Below are 23,707 nucleotides of genomic sequence, written 5' to 3' on the forward strand. Positions count from 1 at the left end.
ATTTAGATATTTCTCCTGCATAATAATGAACCCTTAGAATTGCTGCACCGGCTTTTCCGCATTGGGTTTTTCCAGGGACTATTGTGTCCAAAAATAAGTGTGTCCTATGTATCTTGTTCTTTGCTCTGTTTTCTGTTTCATGATATCAAATATTTAATTAGTGTAGGCTGCAGGAGTAATTTTCTTCAGTATTTAGAAGAATAACTTGATAAATATAATTTAAAATCAAGTAGGTGAAGTAGATTCAGATTTGTTGCAGTAGAGGTTCCTTCGGTGTAGGAATTTTCACATGGTATCAGAGCATTGATTTTGAAACAGGAAGAGCATATTCAGTGCTAAGCAGTGAGTCCTCAAGCTGCACTTGGAAACAATTCGAATCCCCTTGATGGGATTGCGCAGTCCTTGTCGGAAAACAGATCCAAGGAAATCTCTTTCTGAGTGAGACGACAGAGAGGTACGATTTCCAGTTCGTGAGTTTGCAGAGGCAGAGGGAGTGACATAGAGCCTCAACACAGTGCTTGAAGGACGCAGTTTCTGCCTGGGCAGAAATCCATCAGGAAAGAGTGAAGACACATAGAAAGGGAATTTTCTCCTCAGAGAACATTCTGCCAGAAAGTTCGATTTTCTCACTTGCTGAGCAGCGACTAGAGGAGTCAGTTCCACTGTTGGGTTACATGGCATCGCATGGGCTTAGATATCAGGACAGGTTGGATGGAGCCTCCAACTATGTCATGTGGAAGACCAGAATCTTAGCTGTTCTGGAGGAATATGATCTCGAGGCCTACATCAAAAGTGTTGTAGTTGTACCTACTGACAACGATAAAAAAAGAAGTATAAGGCTGAGAAGGGGAAGGCAAAGAGGGTCATTCCCGATGGAGTTCGAGATCATGTGGTCTTGTTGACCACAGGAGTGGCATCTGATGATTATATGAAGACTACATGCCGAAGGATGATCCAGAGGACACTTGTACCATCAGATATCGTTAGTCAACAGAGTTTTTGAACTCTACTTCTATCTTTTCATCATCTTTCTTGTACCCAGATTCCACACCCTATGGGCAATTGTAATAAGTGATACTAGTAATGATGAGTTTTGAGTCTGTAACAGGCCTAGGATGTTGGGACTTGATCAACAAACGAGTACACCTTGGAGTGTTTTTTTTGTATCTCTTTAATTATCCCTTCTATTTCAGAGGCAGATAATTTTCTAGGTTTTTTCACTCACGTTTTACCCCAAAGTCGGGGTGACGGTTTGAAGGTTGAGCCCTGACACATCTTAGTGTCTAGAGTCTATGTATATTACTATACTAGATCACACAAAAAATTTCGTGGAATTTGGTTAGGTCTAGGTAGCCATTTTTTAATTTTTTAGATTTCCCGCAGATAAAAAATTGCAAATAAAATTGTATTTAAATTGTAATAAGTATGAATAATCAAAATTACACCTTTCACCCTCAACTTTCTACTATGACACACTTTGAGGGATTAATAATGTGTTTTGGACCCTCAAAACCCACTTTTTCCTAAGTTTAGTGGGAAATTTGGCAATTAATTAAGCCAGAAATTAAAGAAATTGAGAAAAATAAATATCCATACATGCTAAATGTTGTGGAAATGAGGTGGAAAATTATGGGAGAGTTAAAGTGAAGTCCCAAGGTGATGTGGACTCCTAAATCAAAGAAAGGACATGTGCTCAAATAAAATCGAATTTCTGGCATTAAATGAAAATGCTGCTTGGAAATTCGAATTTGTGAAGTTAATGCACATTTGGGAGGATTCGAGAGAATATTTGGTGGATATTTTTGTGGGAAATTGTCCCCACATGGGTTACCACCCATATACATTTGTCATTCCACCATAAAATTCGAATTTGACACGTAAGTGAAGAAGAAAATGATGTCCACTTGCCAGAATTCGATTTTTACACTTGGCGTTGGAGCTCCATTCAACAAATTCGAATTTCTCTTTGGGATTGTCACCTCATGCCACTTGTTTAATCACTTTTACATTGGGATTGGCTCCAATGCCATTTGTCATTGTCATTCTTCATTGGGATTTGCTCCCAACTCTCTATATAATAGAGCCATGGGCTCTCACATTCGATAATATTGTTATTAGCTATTGTGCTTGCTGAAGCGCTGCTGCCTTGTACACTTTCAGAAATATCAATAAAGACTTTGGAGTTTCATTCATGAGGTGTTCCTTCTTTTCGAGTGTGATGGATTGTTGAGCATTGGTATAATTACTTTTACTCATTCTTTGATCTAATTTGCTTCCATATGCTCTTGTAGATTTGTTAATGTAGAGCTATCTTGCATTGACATTTGATTTAGAAGTATGCTCTAAGTATAGAATGCTCTAGTTGGTTTTAAATAAATCTCCAGAGTTTCTTATCATTGTTTATTGCTAAATCTATATGGAACTAATTTTTGATTGAAGTTTTGTAGAGTGAACATCTTGTTGGGATTACAGAATCAAGCGTGAGGGGAAGTCTTTGGAGAGACCAACCCACACTTGATACATTCTTAAAGGAGTTTTCATTTGTTCTTTGAACATTCATAGTCTTATCTTACAAAGTGGTTTTGCAGGGATTTCAACACATGGCTTGTACACAAGGCGAGAACTTCTAAATTTAAATCTCTTTTAAAAAACATTGTACTTTATTTTTTTTATTTGCTATCTAAGAGCTTGAAGATGGCTAAGCAAAGACGAGAGTTTACTCTCACTCTTTAGCTTAGCCTTTTGTAAATTATAATTGTACATATACATTTTATCTTGCTGATTTTTCCATTAATACTGAACTTATTTTGCAGTGATTGTTTGGATTGTTTGCTAACTCTTGTGTGGCAGATTTTGAAGAGCAACTTCTCGCAACATCTAACAAGTGTTTGCAGGAACTTTGGCAAGTGTTGGGGGTTCGATTTCCAAGGATGTCGTGAGCCCTTTTGAGGCTTATTTTGGCCAAGTCGAGCTCACTAGGGGGCTGCCCATTTTCCTCTTTAAGCCGTGGGCATTTGGAGGAAACTCACAACTTGTTTCCCTTGCATAAGTTTTGTGAGATCTTGTCACTACTTTCTCAAGAAAAGAGGTCTAATCTCCAAGTTTCAAGCAATTATTGTGACGACTCTCCTTGAAGTTTAGTTGAGGACTTTGAAGGACCCTCTTTTCTTTGTAATATTAATAAAAGATCTCTTGTGGGAGCTTGGGATTTCTCCCATGGTATCCTATCTCCCCATTTAGAGGGAGGCTTCTTTTGGGTGGATTGGCATTTGCATGGTTTAAGCTTTCATACTTCATTCACTTACATGCATGCTTTAATTGAGAATTAACACAACCTCACTATCACATTTCATTAAGTTAAAGTTTGTTACAATTTCATTTGAACTTTGCATTCTCTATCTCATTGTTGCTTGAAGCTACAAGCTTACACTTTACCTTGGGCAATTCATCTTTTACATGCAAACATTTTATATTCTTAACAAACTCTGATTCATTCCCATTTACCTTTGTAAATTGTTTCATGAGCACTTGAAAACATGCTTCAATTTTATGCTACATTGTTATCTTGAATATTGGAGCAATTTATTGTCATTTTCTATTTGAAACAAATTTTACTTTCAAGCAAATTACTTGTATCATTTTAATTCATTGAAGAAACACATGCAACACTTGTAAGCTAATTTTATTCCTCAAATTGAAGTTATAATTGCAACTTTTTTCCAAAAGAAAAAAATGAACTTTTTATTACCAGGATAAAAAGTTACACAGTATATGCCGCAACATTCATTTTGCTCTATAATTTGCGAATCATAGAGCTCGCTGGATGAGAAACTTCAGCCCTGTCCAGCTAAACATGTAGGGAAAACCACTGAACAGATACACGGCCTCCTCATATGAGGAATGCTCGGGCCATTGCCCGTCTAGGTGGAGAGCTTGAAAAATAAAAAATAAAAACAAAAAGTATGAGAAAGGACCGCAGTGAGAACAAAAAGAGAATTGAGAGAAATCATGACTTTCTCCCCTTTTCCTTTTCAACTTTTCGCCATTCTCCTTGGGATGGAATTATGGGAACAAGTTGAAGTGGATTTTCTTCGCCGGGTCGAGGATTTTCCTTGTCTGAATCAGAGGCGTCTGATGAGTGCTGCCTTTTGGTTCCACTGATTTCCATTGAATTTGAGTTCTTTCCTGATTGTGATTCCATAGGTTCTTGTGGGGAAGTCTTCTGAGTTTCTGTTTGGTTGCTTTCATTTTGGATGGGTTCTTCCTCCTCATTATCTTCCTCCTCATCTGAATCTGTATAGGAGAATTTCCATCCCTTTTGATGGTTACCTGTTTTCTTCTTTCTGCGGCTGTTCTTTTTGTATTCTGGACATGCATTTTGCAGGTGTCCAGTTTGCCGACATATTCTGCACCTGAAAGCTGTATTTTCATAGTCTAATGACTGCAACCAGCTGCGATCTTTGTGTTTCAGTTTTATGCTTCCCGGTAATCCTTTACTAAGGTCTACTTCCACACATATGCGTGCGAAAGTAAAAATTCTTTCATCGATTCTTTGTGTATCCATTTTGATAAATCTGCCTATGGAGTTGCCTATGCATGCAAGTATCTTTTGGTCCCAGAAATGGATAGGGAGGTTATGAAGATGTACCCATACAGGCATCCGAGATACAACAAAAGTGTTTGCGTCAAACTCCGGGAACCATGGAGTAATAAAGAGACCCGAAGAGCCCCAGAACCACGGTCCTTGCTGAATCACGAGCTCTCTGACTTCTGGCGACTGAAATTTAACTATAAAAAACCCTTTTGAACAGAGGTGGATCTCACAGTCCAGAGACCATTTTGTGAGTATCCAATGAAACAGATCCAAGGGTTTGGGCCAAAAACCGTTAAAACGGCAGATGATGGCTTGCTTTTCATAGCTGTCACATACCTTCTCTGCTTCTGCTATATCGATTGTTAGTTCTGGTGTATGCTGCAGTTGCTCCACTATGTATGGACTTGGTTCTGTTCCAGCCTGCTTTGGAACTGTCGGAGGAGCTTTCCCACTTTGTAAAATATGCTTGTAAGACGCTCCTTCGCTTCTGTATTGCTGGTGCTGATCTGGGTTGTGATTCGATTTGGACCCACTGCCTCCTGTTGATTTGCTGGTTGCTACACCTCCTCGTAGTCTCATATTGAGAATGATTGTAGATCCTGGCTTGATGTTGTACTCCTTCAAGGTTCTGTGGTCCTGTAGCGATCTGCCCCCTGTTACTAGGTGTTGCTTGCTTGCCGGATAGCCAATTTGGTTAGCTATGTTGTTTTTCAGATCTATTACCCTATCTGTGGCATAAGTCCAAATCAAGATTGTATTTCCCATGGGCGTTCTGACGAGGATTTGAAAGCGATTGGGTTCTGTCCCGGCAGAGTTAGGACTGGCGATTTGGGGCCGGGATTCAATCTGGAGGACTTCCTTCCCTGCTAAAGTGGCTTCGACTGCTTCTGCCCCAATGGCCTTGCAGAGATCGAGAAAGATCTTTGCATTCGACAGCCCCAGCTTCCTGGATACGCAGTTAACCATCTTTGAGGGTTCAACCAGCCAGAGACGCTCCCGATCTGTCCTTCTCCGGTTCTGCATTGTTATTTCCTTCGATTCTGAAGATTTTCTTCTCAATGAGATCCGTGTCTTTCCCATGTTCCAGATCCGGGCAAAAACAAACTGAATCAGATCTATGGTGAAAGACCTGACCTCGGCTCCAGGCTTCCTTCCACCAAAGTGCGGGAATTAATGAAATGTCAAGGTTTGTGGCCGCCCCTTTGACCATCGCTGGGAACACGCTCATGACCGTCCGAGGCTCTCCTTTATACCCTGTTCTAATGTGGCCTATCTCTATCTCGTTCCAATGAGTGGAAACATGGATCGGCCAGGACTTGAAGAACCTAGCAGCGTCAGTCCTGTGGAGAGAACAATCCGCGGCGGATAATACATGTCTTATATCAGATCTAGACCTAAGCACTATCCATAGCCCGAGATCTATTCGCCCGGCTGCAAAAAGGCGTCGATTTGATCCTGAGAATCTCCCTTCCTCGGTTTGCAGAGCGTCGGTAGCAGTAATCGCCGCAGGAGCCCTTACAAACCTGACTTGAACACCAAGATTCCGATGCATTGCTGAACAATCAAGACAAATGAATACTCCATATGTCCCAGACGCCCAAATGGGGCTTTTTGCGATGCAATCGAAACAGATCTTGTTTTCAGACTTCGCCTTTAGCGTTCGATACACAGTATCGCGATCGGAATAACCTTCCGCAAACGCCATTGCAGTCGATCCCAAAAGTTTAGAGCTCCTTCCGTCCCAACTCCCTTACAATCAATTATAATTGCAACTTATGTTGAACGCTATTTCATTTTCAAGCATTGCAAATCAATCTCTTTGAAGCATTTGCATGTATCATTATTTTATTTCGGGAAATTAACATAATTTGTGTTTCATTTAGGCATTTTAGTGTAGGAAGGCTCCAAGCCTCATTAAAATTTTACCTCCAACATAAGTTGGTTGAAGTAGACATCTTAGGGATCTTCTACTCTATTGACTCCTCACTGTGAGATCTATATCATTGGGCGAGGGTGAGGTCTGAGGATTGAAGAGTTAAATTGTAATCTTGTTGTAGCGCTAATTAATAAAATTAACCAAAAACAATTTCCATTACATTTACTTTACTTGTCTCTTGATGGTTCGAGTTTTCATATGCAAAGTCTATTCCAAAAGCAAGTATTGTAATCATTTCAAACAAGTATTTTATTTTCGTGTTTCAAGTCTAATTGCATATTGATGTCTTGGTTTAGAACTTCCTTTCTTTTACATTTCCAAGTTAATTATTAATTTTTGGGTTTTGGCAAGATATGTTTCATATGTTTTGATTTATAAAGTTGATTATCTCAAAAGCATTTTGTATCTTACATATCTTGTGCTAACAATTCTTATTCACATTTCAAGGTTACTTTGTTTTCTCTTTTGAGAGCATTGCATTTTACTTTGAGCAAATATATCTTTAAATTGTTGAGCAAATTCCTTATAAGGCACTGGTTTTATTGTTTTTAATCATATTAATGATTGGTATTGTTATTTCAAGTTGCTCACTTCATATTTGCCCATAAATCCTTAAAAGTAATCCATTTTCACTATAACACTCTTCTAGAAACTCACATCTTTTAACTTAACTTTTCATTAGGGACCACCCCCCCTAAGCTAACTTAGGAGATAGCTCAAATGGAGAGAGTCAGGGTTAGTGTGACAGCCCCTTCTCTGAGTTCCCTGCCACCAACCACACCTTGTAGGGTTGAAGGTTTTTCTCGCTAACTTGTAGGTAGGTGTAGGTGGCAGGGTCAACAGGTCTCACACTTGCAGGGCAAAGATACAACGCGAGAGATGTGGGAAGCGGCAAGCTTTATCTTCTCTGTATGAAGGCTCTTCCGAACAGTGGAAGATGTACTTAGAGCAAAAGTTGCACCGTACCTTGATGCAAAAAAGAGAAGGGGTTAACCTCTATCTTCAATGCCTTCAGGACACTCGAGACCAACCTGATGTAGTGGGGTGCACTCCTCAATTAACCGCTATGGTGAGGATAGCCCTGAATGGAGTTTCGGATGAATGGCAAAATTTTCGTTCAAAGCAAAGCATATTGGGTAGAGAAAAACTACTTTCATGGGTGGAGATGTGGGCGACTCTTCAACATTAGTTGAGGGACCTAGTGAAGGTTAACCTCAATGGCAGCAGTGGGAGTGGCACGAAGACAAAGGAGGAGGAGGAAAATGCAACTCTAGCATCGAAGGGACAACAAAAGCAGAAGCGGAAGAAGGACATTTCGAAGGTGAGATGTTTTAGATGTCGCGATATGGGTCACTTTGCATCTCAGTGTCCTTTGAAGCAAAAGGATAAGGATGAGAAACATGATCCAAAGGTTGGCGCTGTGAAGATAGACGAGGAAGAGTATGCCATGAGTGCCCATGCATCTCCAGGAGGGAGATGGGGCGATATTGAGCTGTAGTCGGGAAGACTACATGTGGGTAGGATCCTTGAGGAGTCCACCTCTTGCATCAATTCCTTGCTACGAGAGCCCAAGATTTAGCAGTAGCGAGATGGACTTAGTGTGAGATGATGCAGTGGAGTGTTTGGAGGATAGATGCAGTAGCTTGGGACCAAAGACTGATTAGCGTAGAGAAAGGTTGGCAGCAATGCAAATGGCACAGTGCAGAAGTCAGCAACAACGCAGAAGATTCATAGGGTTAGCAATAGTCAGGCTCCAACATTCATTGTATTATGCTGAACACAGTTAAGTTCAACTAATTTTGGATGTCTTTTCAGTTGCTTCTCTTAGCAACTGAGTTGCAGTATGGATGCAGTGTTAGCAGCATAGCAAATGCAACATTTGAGAGGGAGCTGTAGTATAGATGGAACAATGGCAGTGGCAGTGTCATGGGCAGCATTACAGTAACAACAACAACACTGTGTTGGTGGCGGCAATAGTGCAGAAAGGAGGTGCTTCAGAAATAGAGCAGCATGCAAGTGGACATTGTTGCTAGAGCACTTTCCTCGCTAAGAGGGAGTGTTAGGTTTTGATAGCATCGAAAGTTCTCTAGCCTTGAAAATTGGCGGAGAGGCTAAGGCACATGAGTTCTAAAAAACCCAGACCCGTTTGGTGAAATTCCACCTGGATTGTATTTTATTAAAATAATTAATATTTTTAATAGGGTTCCTAAGTCTAAACTCAGGAAAATTAAAATATTAATGGGTATTAATCAAAATATGGGTGAGAATGATCTAGAAGGCGGATCAAGTCATGTTTTAATTTTAGCCGTTGATTAAAGACTTAATCTCGGCCGTTGAAAACTCAACATGAAAAGTATAAGATAGAGGCTTGGGGTTCATTTGGAAATACACACGGAGAGAACAAATTGATCTAGAGTTCGATTTTGGGGCTAAGAAACTGAGAAATTCGAACTAAGTGATCATTCAGCAACAAAGGGGCAGTGAGAATCCTGGAGAAGGACTTTCTGGAGAACACTGACAGAGAAGCGGAGAGAGCTTGCAGAGAGGTAGCGCAGTAACCAGAAGAGCTGACGTTGGGCTAATATGGGTCCACGCAGTCTTGACACAGAGCCTGAAAGCACTGCGCAGAGGGGAAAGCTACTTGTCACGTAGAAGCCGGAACAACCGATATAACTGATGTAGAGGGCAAAGGAGCTAATGTAGGGCTGACGCAAAGCCTGAAATGCTGATGCAGGGCCTACGCAGGGCCAACGCAGAAGTAGTCATGGTTAGCCAGTCTTGTGCTAGATTAGCTAGAATTCTGATTTGTATCTAGGTATTTCTCCTGCATAATAATAAACCCTCAGAATTGCTGCACCGGTTTTCCTGCATTCGGTTTTTCTGGGGACTATTGTGTCCAAAAGTAAGTGTGTCCTATGTATCTTGTTCTTTGCTCTGTTTTCTGTTTCATGAGATCAAATATTTAATTAGTGTAGGCTGCAGAAGTAATTTGCTTTAGTATTTAGAAGAATAACTTAATGAATGTAATTTAAAATCAAGTAGTTGAAGTAGATTCAGATTTGCTGCAGTAGGGGTTCTTTCAGTGCAAGAATTTTCACACATTTGGGAGGATTTGGGAGAATATTTGGTGGAGATTCTTGTGGGAAAATTTCCCCACATGGGTTACTACCCATATACATTTGTCATTCCATCATAAAATCCAAATTTGGCACATAAGGGAAGAAGAAAATGATGTCCATTCGCCAAAATTCAATTTTTACACTTAGCATTGGAGTTCCATTCAACAAATTTGAATTTCTCTTTGGGATTGTCACCTCATGAAACTTGTTTAATCACTTCTACATTGGGATTGGCTCCCATAGTTCTATATAATAGAGCCTTGAGCTCTCATTTGTATCAATTGAAAAATGAGCTATTATGCTTGGGGAATCGCTGCTTTTATGTACACTTATGTTTTATTGCAATAAAAGACTTTGGGGTCTCACATACGAGGTGTTGTTCTTCTTGAGCAAGTTAATATCTTGATCATTGTGTTTCATTTTCTACTTATGCTATTGTGTTCATTAGTTTCCATTATGCTTTTAAAAATTTGCTAATGTGCAACTATTTCACATTGGCATTTGGTTTTGAGAGTTTGCTCTAGATAAAGTTTTAGTTAATTTTCCAATAAATCTCAAAGATCTTTTTATTATTGTATTTATTTTAACCCATGTGGATCTAATGTTTATTCGAAGTTGTGTAGAGACATCTCTTGGATCAAGCCTCAAACGTGAGGGGAAATTCTTAGAGTAATCATCCCACTCTTGAACAAGTTCATTGAATAACCCGCATTTGTCATCTTCCAAAGCCTCATTTCACGATTTTGTGTTGCAGGTATCCTTGGTTTTTACCTTGTGTTTCAAAATCCAATTTCAATTAAAATCATTTGTCTCAATTTCTTGTGCTAATAACGATTTTATTTCGCTATTGAAGAGCATGTTGAAAATTAGGCAAGAATTGGAGTTTTGTTCCAATTCCTTAGTCTAAATTTTGTAGAATATTTGTAGATTATATTTGCTAACTTTCCTCTTTGTTTTACACTATAAGTTTTAGTGTGGATTTTTTAGAAAATTCAGATCTATTTATGGACTATGCTCACCTTTTGTGTTGACAGGATTGAAGAAGCTAAAGTTTGAAACTCTTACTATTTGTTGTTGAACCCCAAGAGCACTTGAGGATCAACTTTAGGGAGGCTGTGGGCAATCTTAGATAACAAAAAATTAGCTTGGCCGTGGGCCTTTGTGCACTTGTAATTTTCAGATTTCAAGAGTTGTTTCTTGACCATTGTGGTTGCCACTTCTTGGAAGGAGATCTTGGTTCCTATAGTCTCCTATTTTGTAATTTTCTCTTCCATATCTTGGGCAACCCATTAAGGGGCCTTCTACTTATTGTAAAAAGCTAATAAAAGATCTATTTTTCTTGAGGGAGCTTGGGTTTTACCCATGGCATCCCTTCTCACCATTTAGGGAGAGAAACATGCGGGTGAATTAACTTTTGCATCTTCTAATTTTCTATTTTAATTGAACGTTTAAAATTTACACAACCTCACTCATCACATTTTTATTTTGTTTAAATAAGTTTCTTATAAATTCAACTTAAGGTTTTGCATTCTCCATTTTATACGTTGATTTGAGCTACAAACACTTTACTTTGAACAATCTATTCTTTATATGTTCATTAACTCAATTTTCTGTAAGTCATTTTAATTTCATATTGCAAATTCAAGTCCATTTCTTTTGCAAAGTTAATCAATCTTGAGTTCACTTAATCACAAGCATTGTTATTTACTTACATGCAAGGCATCTCTCAAGTTTTATTTGCTTTTGAGTAAATCACAAAACTATCATAAGACAAAGAAAATATTTTTCACAAATCCTACATGTGTATGCAATCTTGTGTTTAAGGCAATTTCTATCATTTACTTAACTTTTGCAAATTTACTTGCATGACATAGTAGGCATATTAAATTAGTTGCATTTTACAAGCTTCCAAAGCCTCATTCAAAATTAACCTCCAACTTAAGTTGGTTGTATAGACATTTAGGGACCCTCCACCTCTATTGACTCCTCACTGTGAGATCCTAATTTTCAGGCGAGGGTGAGGTCTGAGGATTGCAGTTTAATTGAAATCTTGTTTTTAGAGTTTAACTGATAAAATCAACCAAAACACATTTATATTGTCATTTTACTTTACTTGCAATTTCCCATTTTGCTATCTTGATGTGTTTTGAGTTTCATTTGCAAATATCATTCTTTTAATTTCAAGAAAAATTTATGATGCAAGTATTATGAGTCTTTTACTTTTAAAACAATTTAATTTTCTTGTACTTAGAATATTGATCATTGGTGTAGTTATATTTCATGTTATTGCTTTGATGATCATTATGGTCATGAGTAATTAATGTATCTGGTTATCTGGCACATTTTCTTCCAAATTACTATTTCCTTTATAGTTGCAATTGGTGTTCATATGCTTATTCTGGTCTAACATTTGAATTGTCTATCATTGTATCTTGATTTCATTTTTTGAGCAAGATATTGTTATTTACTTGAATGCACTGGTCTATACTTTGAATATATCATTGAAATTTGCGCATTTATATGTTTGCTTAATTCTTGGAAACAAGTTATTTTTGATAAGATCCAAATTAACTTTCCTCCTAGAGCCTCATATCACTTTCAGCTTAACTTTTCATTAGGGACTATTGACCACTACGTGTCAACTACCCATAGCAATACACCCTCCTTTTTCGCAAAAGGGATAGCGCTTGATCAACGTGTCCGTGCGATTCGACTGTAATTATCTGCCCGATTATGTTATGTTGTAAACCCAGTATGCATGTGTAATTGTAAATAATCTTAGCAGATCTGAGTCATGTATGTAGATTGCCTAGGCAAACCTAATTTTCTAGTGATAATCTACGTTCCGGAAGGTTTTTTGTCTCACCGACCTATGGTCGGCAGAGTTTTCCTTCAGCCTAACCCCAAAGTCGGAATGGATTTTGTCATTAGAATCTTAGGGGAGTCCTAGTGTGTTTCGAGTCTATGTAAATTGGAAATAATTCTAACTATTTGGTTAAGTTATTCCAAATTGCTTGCTCTGCTAGATTATATTTGTGTCGCAAGACAGGGTGGTCTATGAGAGTCCATGTCAAATGGGTTTCCCCCTTGAGATGTAAAATTGTAAAAGTCATGATGTAAAGTTTCTTGAGGGTTAGAAAATAATCAATCCCCTCATAAGTCCTAAGTCCTAAGTGCTAGGTCCTAGGTAATTTTTCCAAAGGCTAAGTTCGAGGATCCAAAAATAAAAAATAAAAAATAAAAGATATAAATAATAAAAAATAAATTTAAAAAATTAAAAATAAAAAAAATAAATTAAAAAATAACTAAAAAAATAACTAAAAAATAAAAAAAAAATTAAAAAGATAAATAAAAAATTTGAAAAATAAAATAAAATAATAAAATAATAATAAGTCAAAATTTTGAGAAAATAAATGCAAAATTTTAATTTTGAATATATTAAAATGCATTTAAAATTTCAACGGATGAGATTAGAAGGGATCTTGATCCTCATTGACGGTCGAGATTAGTTTGACATGGATCACTAGAATTAGCCGTTGGGAAATTTTTCTTTAAATAGGGTGTTAGGGGTCATTTGAGATCAGATTCGATCTTAGAGTCTGGTGCTAAAGAAAGCTCTGTTGTAGTCATTTTTTGTGAAATAAAGAAAGACTTTGGATTTGAAAATCTTGCTGGTGTTACTCTTCTGAAAATGTTGTAAGATGTTTTATTTTTCTACATAATTTTATTTTCAGCCATTGATGATAGCTTGATAAAGATTGATCTAGGCACAGGTATCTTGTCTGATCTCTGGGGTTTGAATGATAGTTTAATTTCTGAAATATAATGGCAGGTATCTCCATTTGATCTGAATTTCGCTGCTGTTTTCTCCCTCTATGTTAATGGTTGATTTAAGCTGTGCAGGATATCTTTAACTTTGAGTTTTCCGGGCGTTATGGGAAGTTCTCGGCTGAACCAGCCAACTCCCGGACTGCGTTTTCTGAAAGAGCCCAGCCAGTTTTGGATCCTGGGCTTATCATTTGAATTTTTTTTTTTATGAATGCATGAAGGGTTTTTTGAAGCACCTCACATTAAGTTTAAAATTCTGAAAATATTTCTGTGGCATGACGATAAATCTAGCTATCTAGAGCCTTCAGTTTGTGAATATTGTAATTATTTAGCTAGGGTTTTAAGGTTTCATTATTATTTTATTTCTGGGTGTTTGGTTTTTGTTATTGCTTGTTGCAGGTTAGAAGAAATTTTTTTTGTCCGAAGCTAGATCTAGGCCCTGGAGGGTAAGATCTGGCCTCATCGTCATTTTTGCAGGGATACGCTTCAAAGGAGTTTCAAATTTTTTGAAGAAATTCGAGGATTTTTTTTTTAGGCTATCTGTTTACTGCCTAGGATTTCATTTTGACAGAAATTTTTCAAAATTTTTGTATGTTGTGGCGTCCTGGGGTTTCATTTGTGGTACAGGGAAATTTTCAAGAAGGTTGTGCAATTGCTGTTCACCATTCTCTCCACGTGGTCATTTTTCTGTTTCCTCAGCCATCCATCTACGACTCCATTCCACAACCAGCTATCCCACAACTCCATTTTCACACTTCTCTTCCCACACCACTCAGGCAATCTGTAGTTTCATTCCCTGGTTGTTTCCATCTGAACCCTCATTCCACTGTCTAGCTCCACGCACTGTGGCTCCACTTGCAAATTCCCACCTTTTTCTATCCCCACGCAGCCGCAACCTGCAAACAAGAGCTGCAACCTCAGCACCTCTATTTCCTGCAAAGAGTCCCCATGCAGTCATCACCAGCACGCTTCCCATGTCCTTCATAACCCCTCACGTTGACCTGCAGTCGTTTCTCTGTCCAGACAGCGATCTCCACGCTGCAAGTAAAACCCTCGACCTGCCAAATCTCTGCGGCATTCCTCAATCAAAACATCTCCGCCTCTGTCCTCCATATTCCCTCTCGCTGCTCCGTCATGTTGCCTTTGCCGCCTATCCAACCTGCAAAACAATTACGATAAAAATTCAAAACATTTCGATTTTAATTGTCAAACATTTGATACGATTAAGTTTTTTTTAGTTAGATGTTTTGATTTTAGTTTCCTTTTTTTTGTTTATGTATAGTTTAGCTTAGGCTTAGTCTATTTAGATTTTAGAATTAAATTTTTGTCTTAGTTTAGATACATTTAATTTTTGTTCGATTAAAGTTATTTGTTTTGTGTTTTCTTTTTCTTAAGACAGGCTTTAGTTTTGACATTTAATTTTTTTTTTGAAAGTTTAGTTTTGTTTTGATAAATAAAAAAATCTCATTAAAATAAAATAAAATAATAAAAAATAAATGAATAAATAAATCCTAAAAAATATAAAAATAAAAAGAATTTCGGTTTTCATTTTTGTATATAGATTAGCTGTTGATTTCTTTTAATTTAGTTTTATTTTGATTCTAATTTCATAAATCAAAAGTTTAATATAATATATATATATATATATATATATATATATAAGCCATAAAAATGTTAATTCTAGAGTTTGGTTCATTTAGGGTAGATTTTTTATAGTCATTATTTAGTTTTTTTTTAGAATTAGATTTTTTAATAATTTTTAGTTTTAAATTCCATTTTAATTGTATATATAATTTCATTTAGTTTAGTTTAGTAATTTTAAGTTTCATTTACTGTAGTTTTTTTTGCTTAGTTTAGTTTTATTTAAAAATATAAAAATATTTAAAAATTTAATTTTTTTTTTGAAAAAGCTTAACAAAAAATTGAAAATTCATTTTTGGTGTCTTTCGTGGTATCTATGTTCCACTTTTCTATAGTTAAATGCACTTAAATGTTTATTTAAAGTTAGCTATGTGAAAGTGGTAATTGGTTAGCATTTAAATTTCGTGGTTTAATGTATTCAATCTTTATAAATTTAATTGCTGGATCATTGTTAAAGCATTGTGCGTTTATCGAATATCTTGCATTGCTTGGGTTATTTGATGATAAATGATTGTTTTGCAAAGTTCATATTACTGCAGCATCTAATAAATAATCATTTAATTATTAACTCCTTAAGGCACTGGTCCATTAATTTCTAAAATCAATCAGGTGCTAAATTGCTTTGTTGTGTCTCCCAACCCAACTGGTCCACAGTTGGTCTTCCTTTGTCCCATAGGGTCTACCTCCCTTAGCCTCAGGAGACAGCTTAAACGGAAAGATCGAGGATCAGGGTGACAGCCCCCGGTCTGAGCGTTGTCGTGACAATCTGTGCGACAACAGGGACCACCCCCTTAATTAACCTAGGAGATAGCTCAAATGGATAGAGTCGGGATTAGTGTGACAAACCTTTCTTTGAGTTCCCTGCTACCAACCACATCTTGTAGGGTTGAAGGCTTTTCTCACTAACTTGTAGGTAGGTGTAGGCGGTAGGTGATAATACGTCTAAGCACCACTTCCCAGACATCATTCTTCATAAGTGATTCATATTCCTCAGACATAACATCTTTCCATACCTGGTGCTTCACGACTTCTTCAAAGGTGCAAGGTTCTGTTTGAATAATAGTACTCATGGCATCCAAGTACCCTTGATACCTGTTGGGCTTCTTATTTTTCCGAAATGTTACTCTTGGAGCAGCATGTTTTTTGGCATCTTCAAGTGTATCCTTGAGCCATAGTAGTCCTTTCCTTTAGTTAGAGGGATCACAAGGAGTTGGATCAAAAGGATCGATTGGGTCATCAACATCGGGCATATGCTTATCCATCGTAGGTTCTTGTTTTTCAGCAACATCATCATTCTTTCTTGAAATGAGGAGATCTCTGGCTTTCCTAAGGGCAGTGTCTTCATCAAAGGTAACATCTCTACTTACTTCTATCTCTCTTTGACCAGGAACATACATTCTGTATGCCTTTGAATTTTCACCGTATCCAACGAATACACCTTTTTTCTTAGAAGCTTCCAACATATTTCTTTTCTCTTTAGGCACATGAAAATACATAGGACAACCAAAGATTCTAAAATGAGAAACATTGGGTTTTTTACCAGTGAAAACTTCTTTGGGCGTCTTGAAATTCAAAGCTTGATGAGGGCTTCTATTTTGAAGTTGAACATATACAATAGTGTTAGCAGCTTTTCCCCACAAGAATTTCGGTAGACCTTGATTATAGATCATGGCATAGGTGGCTCCCATGATGGTTCGATTCTTTCTTTCAGCAAGACCATTTTGCTCTGGAGTATATGGAACAATTGTCTCCCTCTTAATGCTAGCCTCTCTGCAAAAGTCATTGAATTCATTGGATTCATATTCGGTTCCATTGTTATTGTGCACGTTTACCGAGGATGTGTTGCAAATTGTAGAAACCATAGCAGCTTAGAGTGCAGTTTTAGGCATTCATATTAGTCTTGTATTATTGATGCTCTTATAAAACAATTAATACTTGTCCCTTCAAATTATGCCAAATGCTATGCTGATATAAGCCCATATTCAATATACTTTTCTACCGATCCTCATATCTGAACTCTACAGGTCTCTATCTTCGGTTAACAAAATAGTTAGAATTATATATTCTTCAGTTCGTTTTGAATCTATAGGAACATAGTTATTTCTAGAATTTTTTATAGTTAGATATAAAATGTATTATTTAAACCATTTTAGCTCAAGTTCTTTGTCATATTAACTCAAGTTTGAGGTCTGTTCAAATGACAGGATTGTGAACTTATGTTTAAACTACTTACACACCCAAGCTTGTCAGCAAAAACAGATTTATTTAAGTCCTTACCAGAGACAACAATCAGGTTTTCTACAAGTTTAAATGCTGTTCAGTCAGAGGGTTCTGTGAAATTTGTTTATGTATTTCAGAGGGAATATGCAACAGTTGATCCTGCATTTGTTGAGGTGAGCTGTACTCCACTCTATTATATTTTATGTCTATTGCATGACTGGTCAGTATAGCTAATCACCTTTGGAAATGCAAACTTGAACAATGAAAAATTAGATACAAGATTGATGGATTGTTGCTTGCTTTTAGAAGCTAGGCTATTTTTAGGGTTTCACAGGCAGTTCTATTTTCTTCTCTTTTTTGGAAATGAACTTATCACATGTTTACTGCCTTGTGTGTTTTGAAACAAGTTAAGAAAAAAGAAAAGTACGGGCTTAATGCAGTGAGTGATATTCTACTAGTTGTATATATCCTGATTGATGTGTCAAAGAAAGGCCCCAGTCTCCAGAAATGGCATGCAAATTGTGTTTATTCATACATTAGTATACCAAGTCCGTCATTATATTTACTTTAGAGGGTAAATTCAGAATCCTTTGAGCCTTTGTTGATTCTAATGTTATAGAAAATATTCCAAAATAAAATGGTCCTGAAACAACTTATAATTCAACCAAACTTATGAAATGGACAAGCACGGGTTTGTCCTTGAAATGCTAATGGATGCGAGACATCAATAACCATTTTCTGTACTGGTTTCTATGTCAATTGCACTATGGTGACATGTAAAACATATTTATATTGAAGACAAAACACAGGAAAATACTCCGGTAAATCTAGTGCATGCAATCTTGGTGAGCTAAGATGGGCAGACAATTCACATGAACTGACATTAGTTCAGATAAGCTTCTATAAATGATCAATATAAATACTTTTTGCCCTTTTTTAGCTGCATTTTTTAGCAAGAGGTTACCCTAAATGCTTCTCATATGAAAAGTTATTTTTAATAACTCTGTTTATTTTGTGCTTTGTTTACAAGAAGCGGAATATCTATTTTTACTTTTAGTCTCCAAAGTTGTCTTGATTTTGTACTACAATTATAAGTGATATTTAAATTTGTGTAGATTTTGTACTATAATTATGAGTGATATTGTAAAGGAAGGTGGCATTTCAGTTTGGGAATCTTCCTGGCGTGTGGTCTTTCTTTCAGCTTTTGCTTCTTTGAAATTTAACATGCTATCAGAAGTAGTCACGAGACTGAGTGTGCGAGGTAATTGAGCCTGGTGTAAAGTAGAGAAGTATCCAACCTTGAGTGTTAGACCACATGATGGGAAAATATTGCAATTTAGATTGACAGGAGAGTTGGACCATAGAGTTGGAGGAACTATTGAAAGAGTGTTCACATTTGGGTGGGTGGGGCCATGGTAAATAATTGTTCAGCCAATATACTGCCATACTGGCACAAGCTTGATGGTAGGAACTATTGATTTTTCAAGTGCAATAGATACAAGCACAAATTTCTGAAATACTGATAATTACTTCTATTGATATAGATCTATTAATAATTCCAGTTTATCATTAAGTAATTGCACTTCAGAAATTCAACCATAAAACCATAAAAACCATAAGGACAGTAGAGATCACTATGCACAGAGAAAACACAAGATTTACCTTGGGAAAATCCACTTGGGTAAAAACCCAACAACCTTTTCCTTAGAGAAATTTTTTAATTCAACAAGACATCTATTGTTGCTATTCAATCATGAGATCAATTTGATCAACAAGCTACAGTCAAACCCAATGTTACTTGGGAGCGGGAGCGGGAGCGGGGAGCGGGAGCGAAAACGGGAGCGGGAGAGACCATTTTCAGAAGCTCCCGGTTTGGGAGCGAATCCCGGAGCGATTTTTTAAAAATATATATATTTTTATATTTTTTAATTTTTGATACATATATGTCAACAAAAACATGTAGAATGATGAATTAGATATAAAAAACATAAAAAAGCATAGATTGAACCATATAACAACAATCATCTAGAAGTTATAATCTTCATCAACCACGTCCGCAAGTTAGTAACATAGTAACATACAACATATTGAGTCTCATGATTCATCAATCTTAAAGTTTCAAGCTTTCAAAATTCAATATATAACATTTATCATCATTGATCACCAAAGTTGTACTTGTAAGCTAAGTGTAACCATTACAACAAATAATATCTAACATGAAATGAAATGAAACAACTTTCAACTTTCATGAAGCATCATATTCATAATTCATTACTAATGAGTTATAATTGCCAACTTCAAACTTAAATTGTCATATATTGTTTAAAAAAATATCATAATAAATATGAAAGAGTCAATAGTTATAAAAGCTACTAGAATGGTTTGGGCGCATGCGGAGACTGGGCTTTATTCACCAAAGGCTGGCTACAGTTTACTAATGAAGAATAAAGGTTGGAACCCTCCTGTCTGGTGGTCAAAACCTTTGTTTAAACTAAAATGTCCAAAAAAAGCTCGAATTTTTTTCTGGTGCGCCTTAAATCATAGGATCCCAACATGGGAAATCCTGCAAGCTCGGTTCAAACATGGTCCTGGTAGATGCCCCTTGTGTTTTTCTGATTCCGAATCGGTCACTCATCTGTTTCTAACATGCCCTTTTACAAAACAGGTTTGGACTGAAGCGGAAAAACTTATAAATGTTAAAATAAAATGGGAAGGAGACTGTTTGGCCACAGCCTGGGAATATTGGTGGAATCATTTTCAAGAGAGGAATTTGAGAAATTTACCTCCCATCATCTGTTGGGGTATCTGGATCGCAAGGAACCGAAGTATATTTCGTGAACAGGCGACCCCGGGGACTGCTATTGCCATTCAAAGCAGCGCCATTCTTGAGAGCATTCCTGTAAAGGAGGAATCGGCAAATGCGGCCCCGCGGAAGGAACCTATTATCAGAGAAGGGATTCCATGGGCCTTTTTTGACGGGGCAGCTCAAAATGATGTCACGGGAGCCGGTTTATCCATTCATCTTAGCGGTTCACATTCTCTAAAAGCCTCAGTGGGAATAGGAAGGGGGACAAATAACTTTGCTGAACTCACTGCTCTTAAGTTGCTCCTCTGTTGGCTTGTTCACAAACACATCCTCACAGTTCAGATTTTCGGTGATTCAATGAATGTTGTAAACTGGGTTTTGGGAAAACATCGATGCCAGCACTATATGTTGATGTCGTTACTTGAAGAGATTCAACTTTTAAAACAACAGTTTAATGTTTTTACTATTGATCACATCTACAGGGAATTCAATGAGGAAGCGGATCGACTATCTAAAGAAGGCCTGCAGCAAGCTGTGGGCTCTTGGAGAGTAACTGAGCAGAACCATGATCAGATCCGTGTGTCGGATCTCCCTCCAGACATATAACTTTTCCTTTTGGGCCGATTTATATATATGCACTGTTCTTATCTGTTCTTTTTGTTTAGAAAATGGTGGCATATGCCAAAAAATGTTTTAAAACTCCCTTACTTTTAAGCTCTGGTTTAAAGAGCAGACTGTGTTTCGATAAACATGGATGTTTCATTGCCTGGGCTGTTTTCCTCATGAGAGGAGGCCCAGGCGGCACTGAAGTTTCTTTGGAGCGTTATCGTTCCTGTTTTGTGGCTGAAAGCCGAGTACAGAAGATGCTGTTAGCGCTCAGCAGGGGCGCTGATGATCATATCAGAGGAGTTCTAGCTCCTAAGCAGGCAGTTTTGTTTACAGAATGTTAACTCATATGCACTGTAACTTTTTTATTACTTATAAAAAAGTTCGTTTTTTTTCCTGGAAAAAAAATAAAAGCTACTAGAAACTAGAAAAGAGAAGTAAATCTATTATCTATTTCTTATGCTTGGGCCTCTTGCCACCACGAGAAATGTCTAATTTTTTAGTCTTGTTGCAAAATCAGGATCTTTGTCATTAATATCACCCTCCAAGCATTAATATCCAGAGGTATCTTTGTCATTACCTTTGTATCTGTATAGGGATCTTTGTCATTAATATCACCCTCTAAGCATTAACATAAGATAGAAAAAGCATAGCATGTCAAGTCAAGATTTTGTTTGAGTGATGCGTACATTTTTAGAAGGGTCATGATAGAGGAGTTCGACAACCAATGTCACTAACATCAAGGTACATAGAGGGATTGGTACTCTTGATTAAATATGAGTTCCATACCCTAATACATGACAAAATTCAATGGAAACATTGCAATCCCCAATCCTGAAATCCTGAAAAACTGATAAGTCTGCTGGATTTTGAATGAAATCTAAAATTCTACTTTCTCCATATGAAATCCAATGAGGACGAAACCACTCTCAAACATCCTGAGTCATTTCATGGTAATGTTAAAAATTTAAGTAAAAGGATGAAAATGAAAATTAAAGAAAATGTCACTTTTACTTTAAGAATTTAACATTACCATGAATAGCATATCAATACTAGGGCCTAGACTTGATCATTAAGTTGCCCCACTCAAAAACTATTTGTTTCTTTCAAAAAAAATTGCATTTCGAACATTACTACAAAAAAAAAAATGCAAAAAAGGCAAAACGCTCCCGAAAAGGCAGGGAGCGAATTTTTTTTTAGGGAGCGCACTCCCGAAATCGCTCCCTTTTCTGGAGCGATTTCGGGAGCGCGCTCTCGACCCGCTCCCGAGTCGCTCCCGCCGGAGCGCGGATCGGGATCGGGAGCGGGAGCGAGGGGGGGGGGGCGCTCCCCCGCAACACTGGTCAAACCTGGTCAAGCAGCTCTCTATTCAAGTTAAGTCAAGTCAAGTCAAACTTCTGCCCTTCAAACTTCGGCCCTCTAAGATCTGCCCAAAATTTCGTCCTGCCAAGAAACCACCCAGAATTTCGGCCTGCCCAGAAACTACTGGCCAAAAAGTCACACGTGCAAGGTCAAGAGAGAGAGATAGATGATAGAAATGAATTCGCCCTTCTTCTTCTTCTTTGTCCTTCTTTTCCTTCTCTTGGATGCGCAGAAATTGTCTTGCTTGTGTGAGATCTAATGGTACTCTTATGGAGGAGGTTGAATGCCTTTATATAGTGTTTTGCCTTCACAAGTGGGTGTGTCTCTTCACTGGGGCACACTTGACTTGAGGGAGGGCCGACTTGACTAGTTTGGAGCCAAAATTCAAATTCCAAATTTCGAAAATTTCTCTTTTAATTCCGACATGAAGAACATGTTTTACAATAATTCTTTCAAGGGCTAATAAATGAAAATGACATGAAGAACATGTCTTACAAATTCATTATATATTACAAGGGCTAAAATATAAATTATGAAAACTGACCATAGCTACAAAATTCAACACTCCCTCTAAGCCTAGCCGTAGGCCTAGAAGGCCTTTTCTCACTTAGCTGCAAGGGTTTTAGGGCTATTAGCCCTAGCCGCAGACCTAAGGGGCCTCATTTTCCCTAGCCGTGGGGGATCAAGTGGCTGCTCCTTTGTTTTCAGAATAACAGGTTGTGGTTGCAGGTGTTAGAGAGCATTCATTGCATCTTTGAAGCTTATCCAAGCATCTTTGTTGCCTCAACTTGGCATACTTTGAGGGCTTTGGTCTCTCTCTCTCTATCTCCTTAGCTTTGCTCTTTCCTTGACTGTCATAAGTATTCAGATCTGAAGCTAATCAAAACAGTCACATAATAATTTGAAAATGTAATGTCCCTTCCTAAATTATTTTTGAACAGGTTTAATCTCTACATTTTGGGGCCAATTTTGGAGGAGATGGGGCCCATTCAATTTTATTAGGAGACTTAGACATTAGAGGTAAGTTATTTTGGTTTTGTTAGGAGCATGTGGGGGGCAGGGGGCACCCACACAAGGAAAATACGCACTACCTAGTTCGAATTGCATCAATGGCTTAGTGGGGGACCCACGAAGGAGGGAAAATGAAGGGAAAAAGGCTCCATGAAATCTATAAAAGGAAGGAAGCACTCCTCATTTGATCATCTTTGGCATCTCGAATTTGTTCTTGGTTGCTCGAGCTGTTTAGCCGAGTTACTTGCTGTTTAGCAAGAGTTTTCCAAGGGTAGAAGTCACCCTTTCTTCAGGGGACTTCAAGTGCCACCCTAGAGAGGTTCATCCATATCCTTTCGGAGGAGATCTTCAGTGTGGTTTCCAGCCTTTGGGATTTAGTGTCTCTAGGTGGTGCGTATTTTTGGAGGACGCAGTGGGAGAAACCGAGTTGTGATTTTGACGTTCTTTAGGGGAGCCTTTTTCAGGAGAAATTTCGGAAGGGAAGTTCTAGTTTTTAGCTACCATTTGGGTGAGTTTTTGGGTTAGAGGAGAGAGCTATTATTCAGTGGGTTTTCGCACTTCCTAGTCCAGCGCAAAAGGAGAAT

The 23,707-nt window shown here is 37.6% G+C and overlaps 1 protein-coding gene across 3 annotated transcripts in view; it reads left to right on the plus strand.

Annotated features, from left to right (window-relative positions):
- LOC149168030 (protein N-terminal asparagine amidohydrolase family protein) overlaps positions 1 to 23,707 on the plus strand; it is a 463,798-nt gene that overhangs the window by 38,036 nt on the left and 402,055 nt on the right. For 2 of the 3 annotated variants that reach the window (XM_089433302.1, XM_089433301.1), the window contains exon 2: positions 17,323 to 17,511. The exons of the other annotated variant lie outside the window; for it this stretch is intronic. In XM_089433302.1, the coding sequence (XP_089289428.1) occupies positions 17,323 to 17,511 (189 nt within the window). The remainder of the gene's footprint in view (positions 1 to 17,322; positions 17,512 to 23,707) is intronic. 3 annotated transcript variants of the gene reach the window in all.

The sequence above is a fragment of the Pinus tabuliformis genome, chromosome 5_1 (genome assembly GCF_031772625.1).
Source record: "Pinus tabuliformis cultivar Carrire ecotype Pingquan chromosome 5_1, CPIR1, whole genome shotgun sequence".
NCBI classification, from domain to species: Eukaryota; Viridiplantae; Streptophyta; class Pinopsida; order Pinales; family Pinaceae; genus Pinus; species Pinus tabuliformis.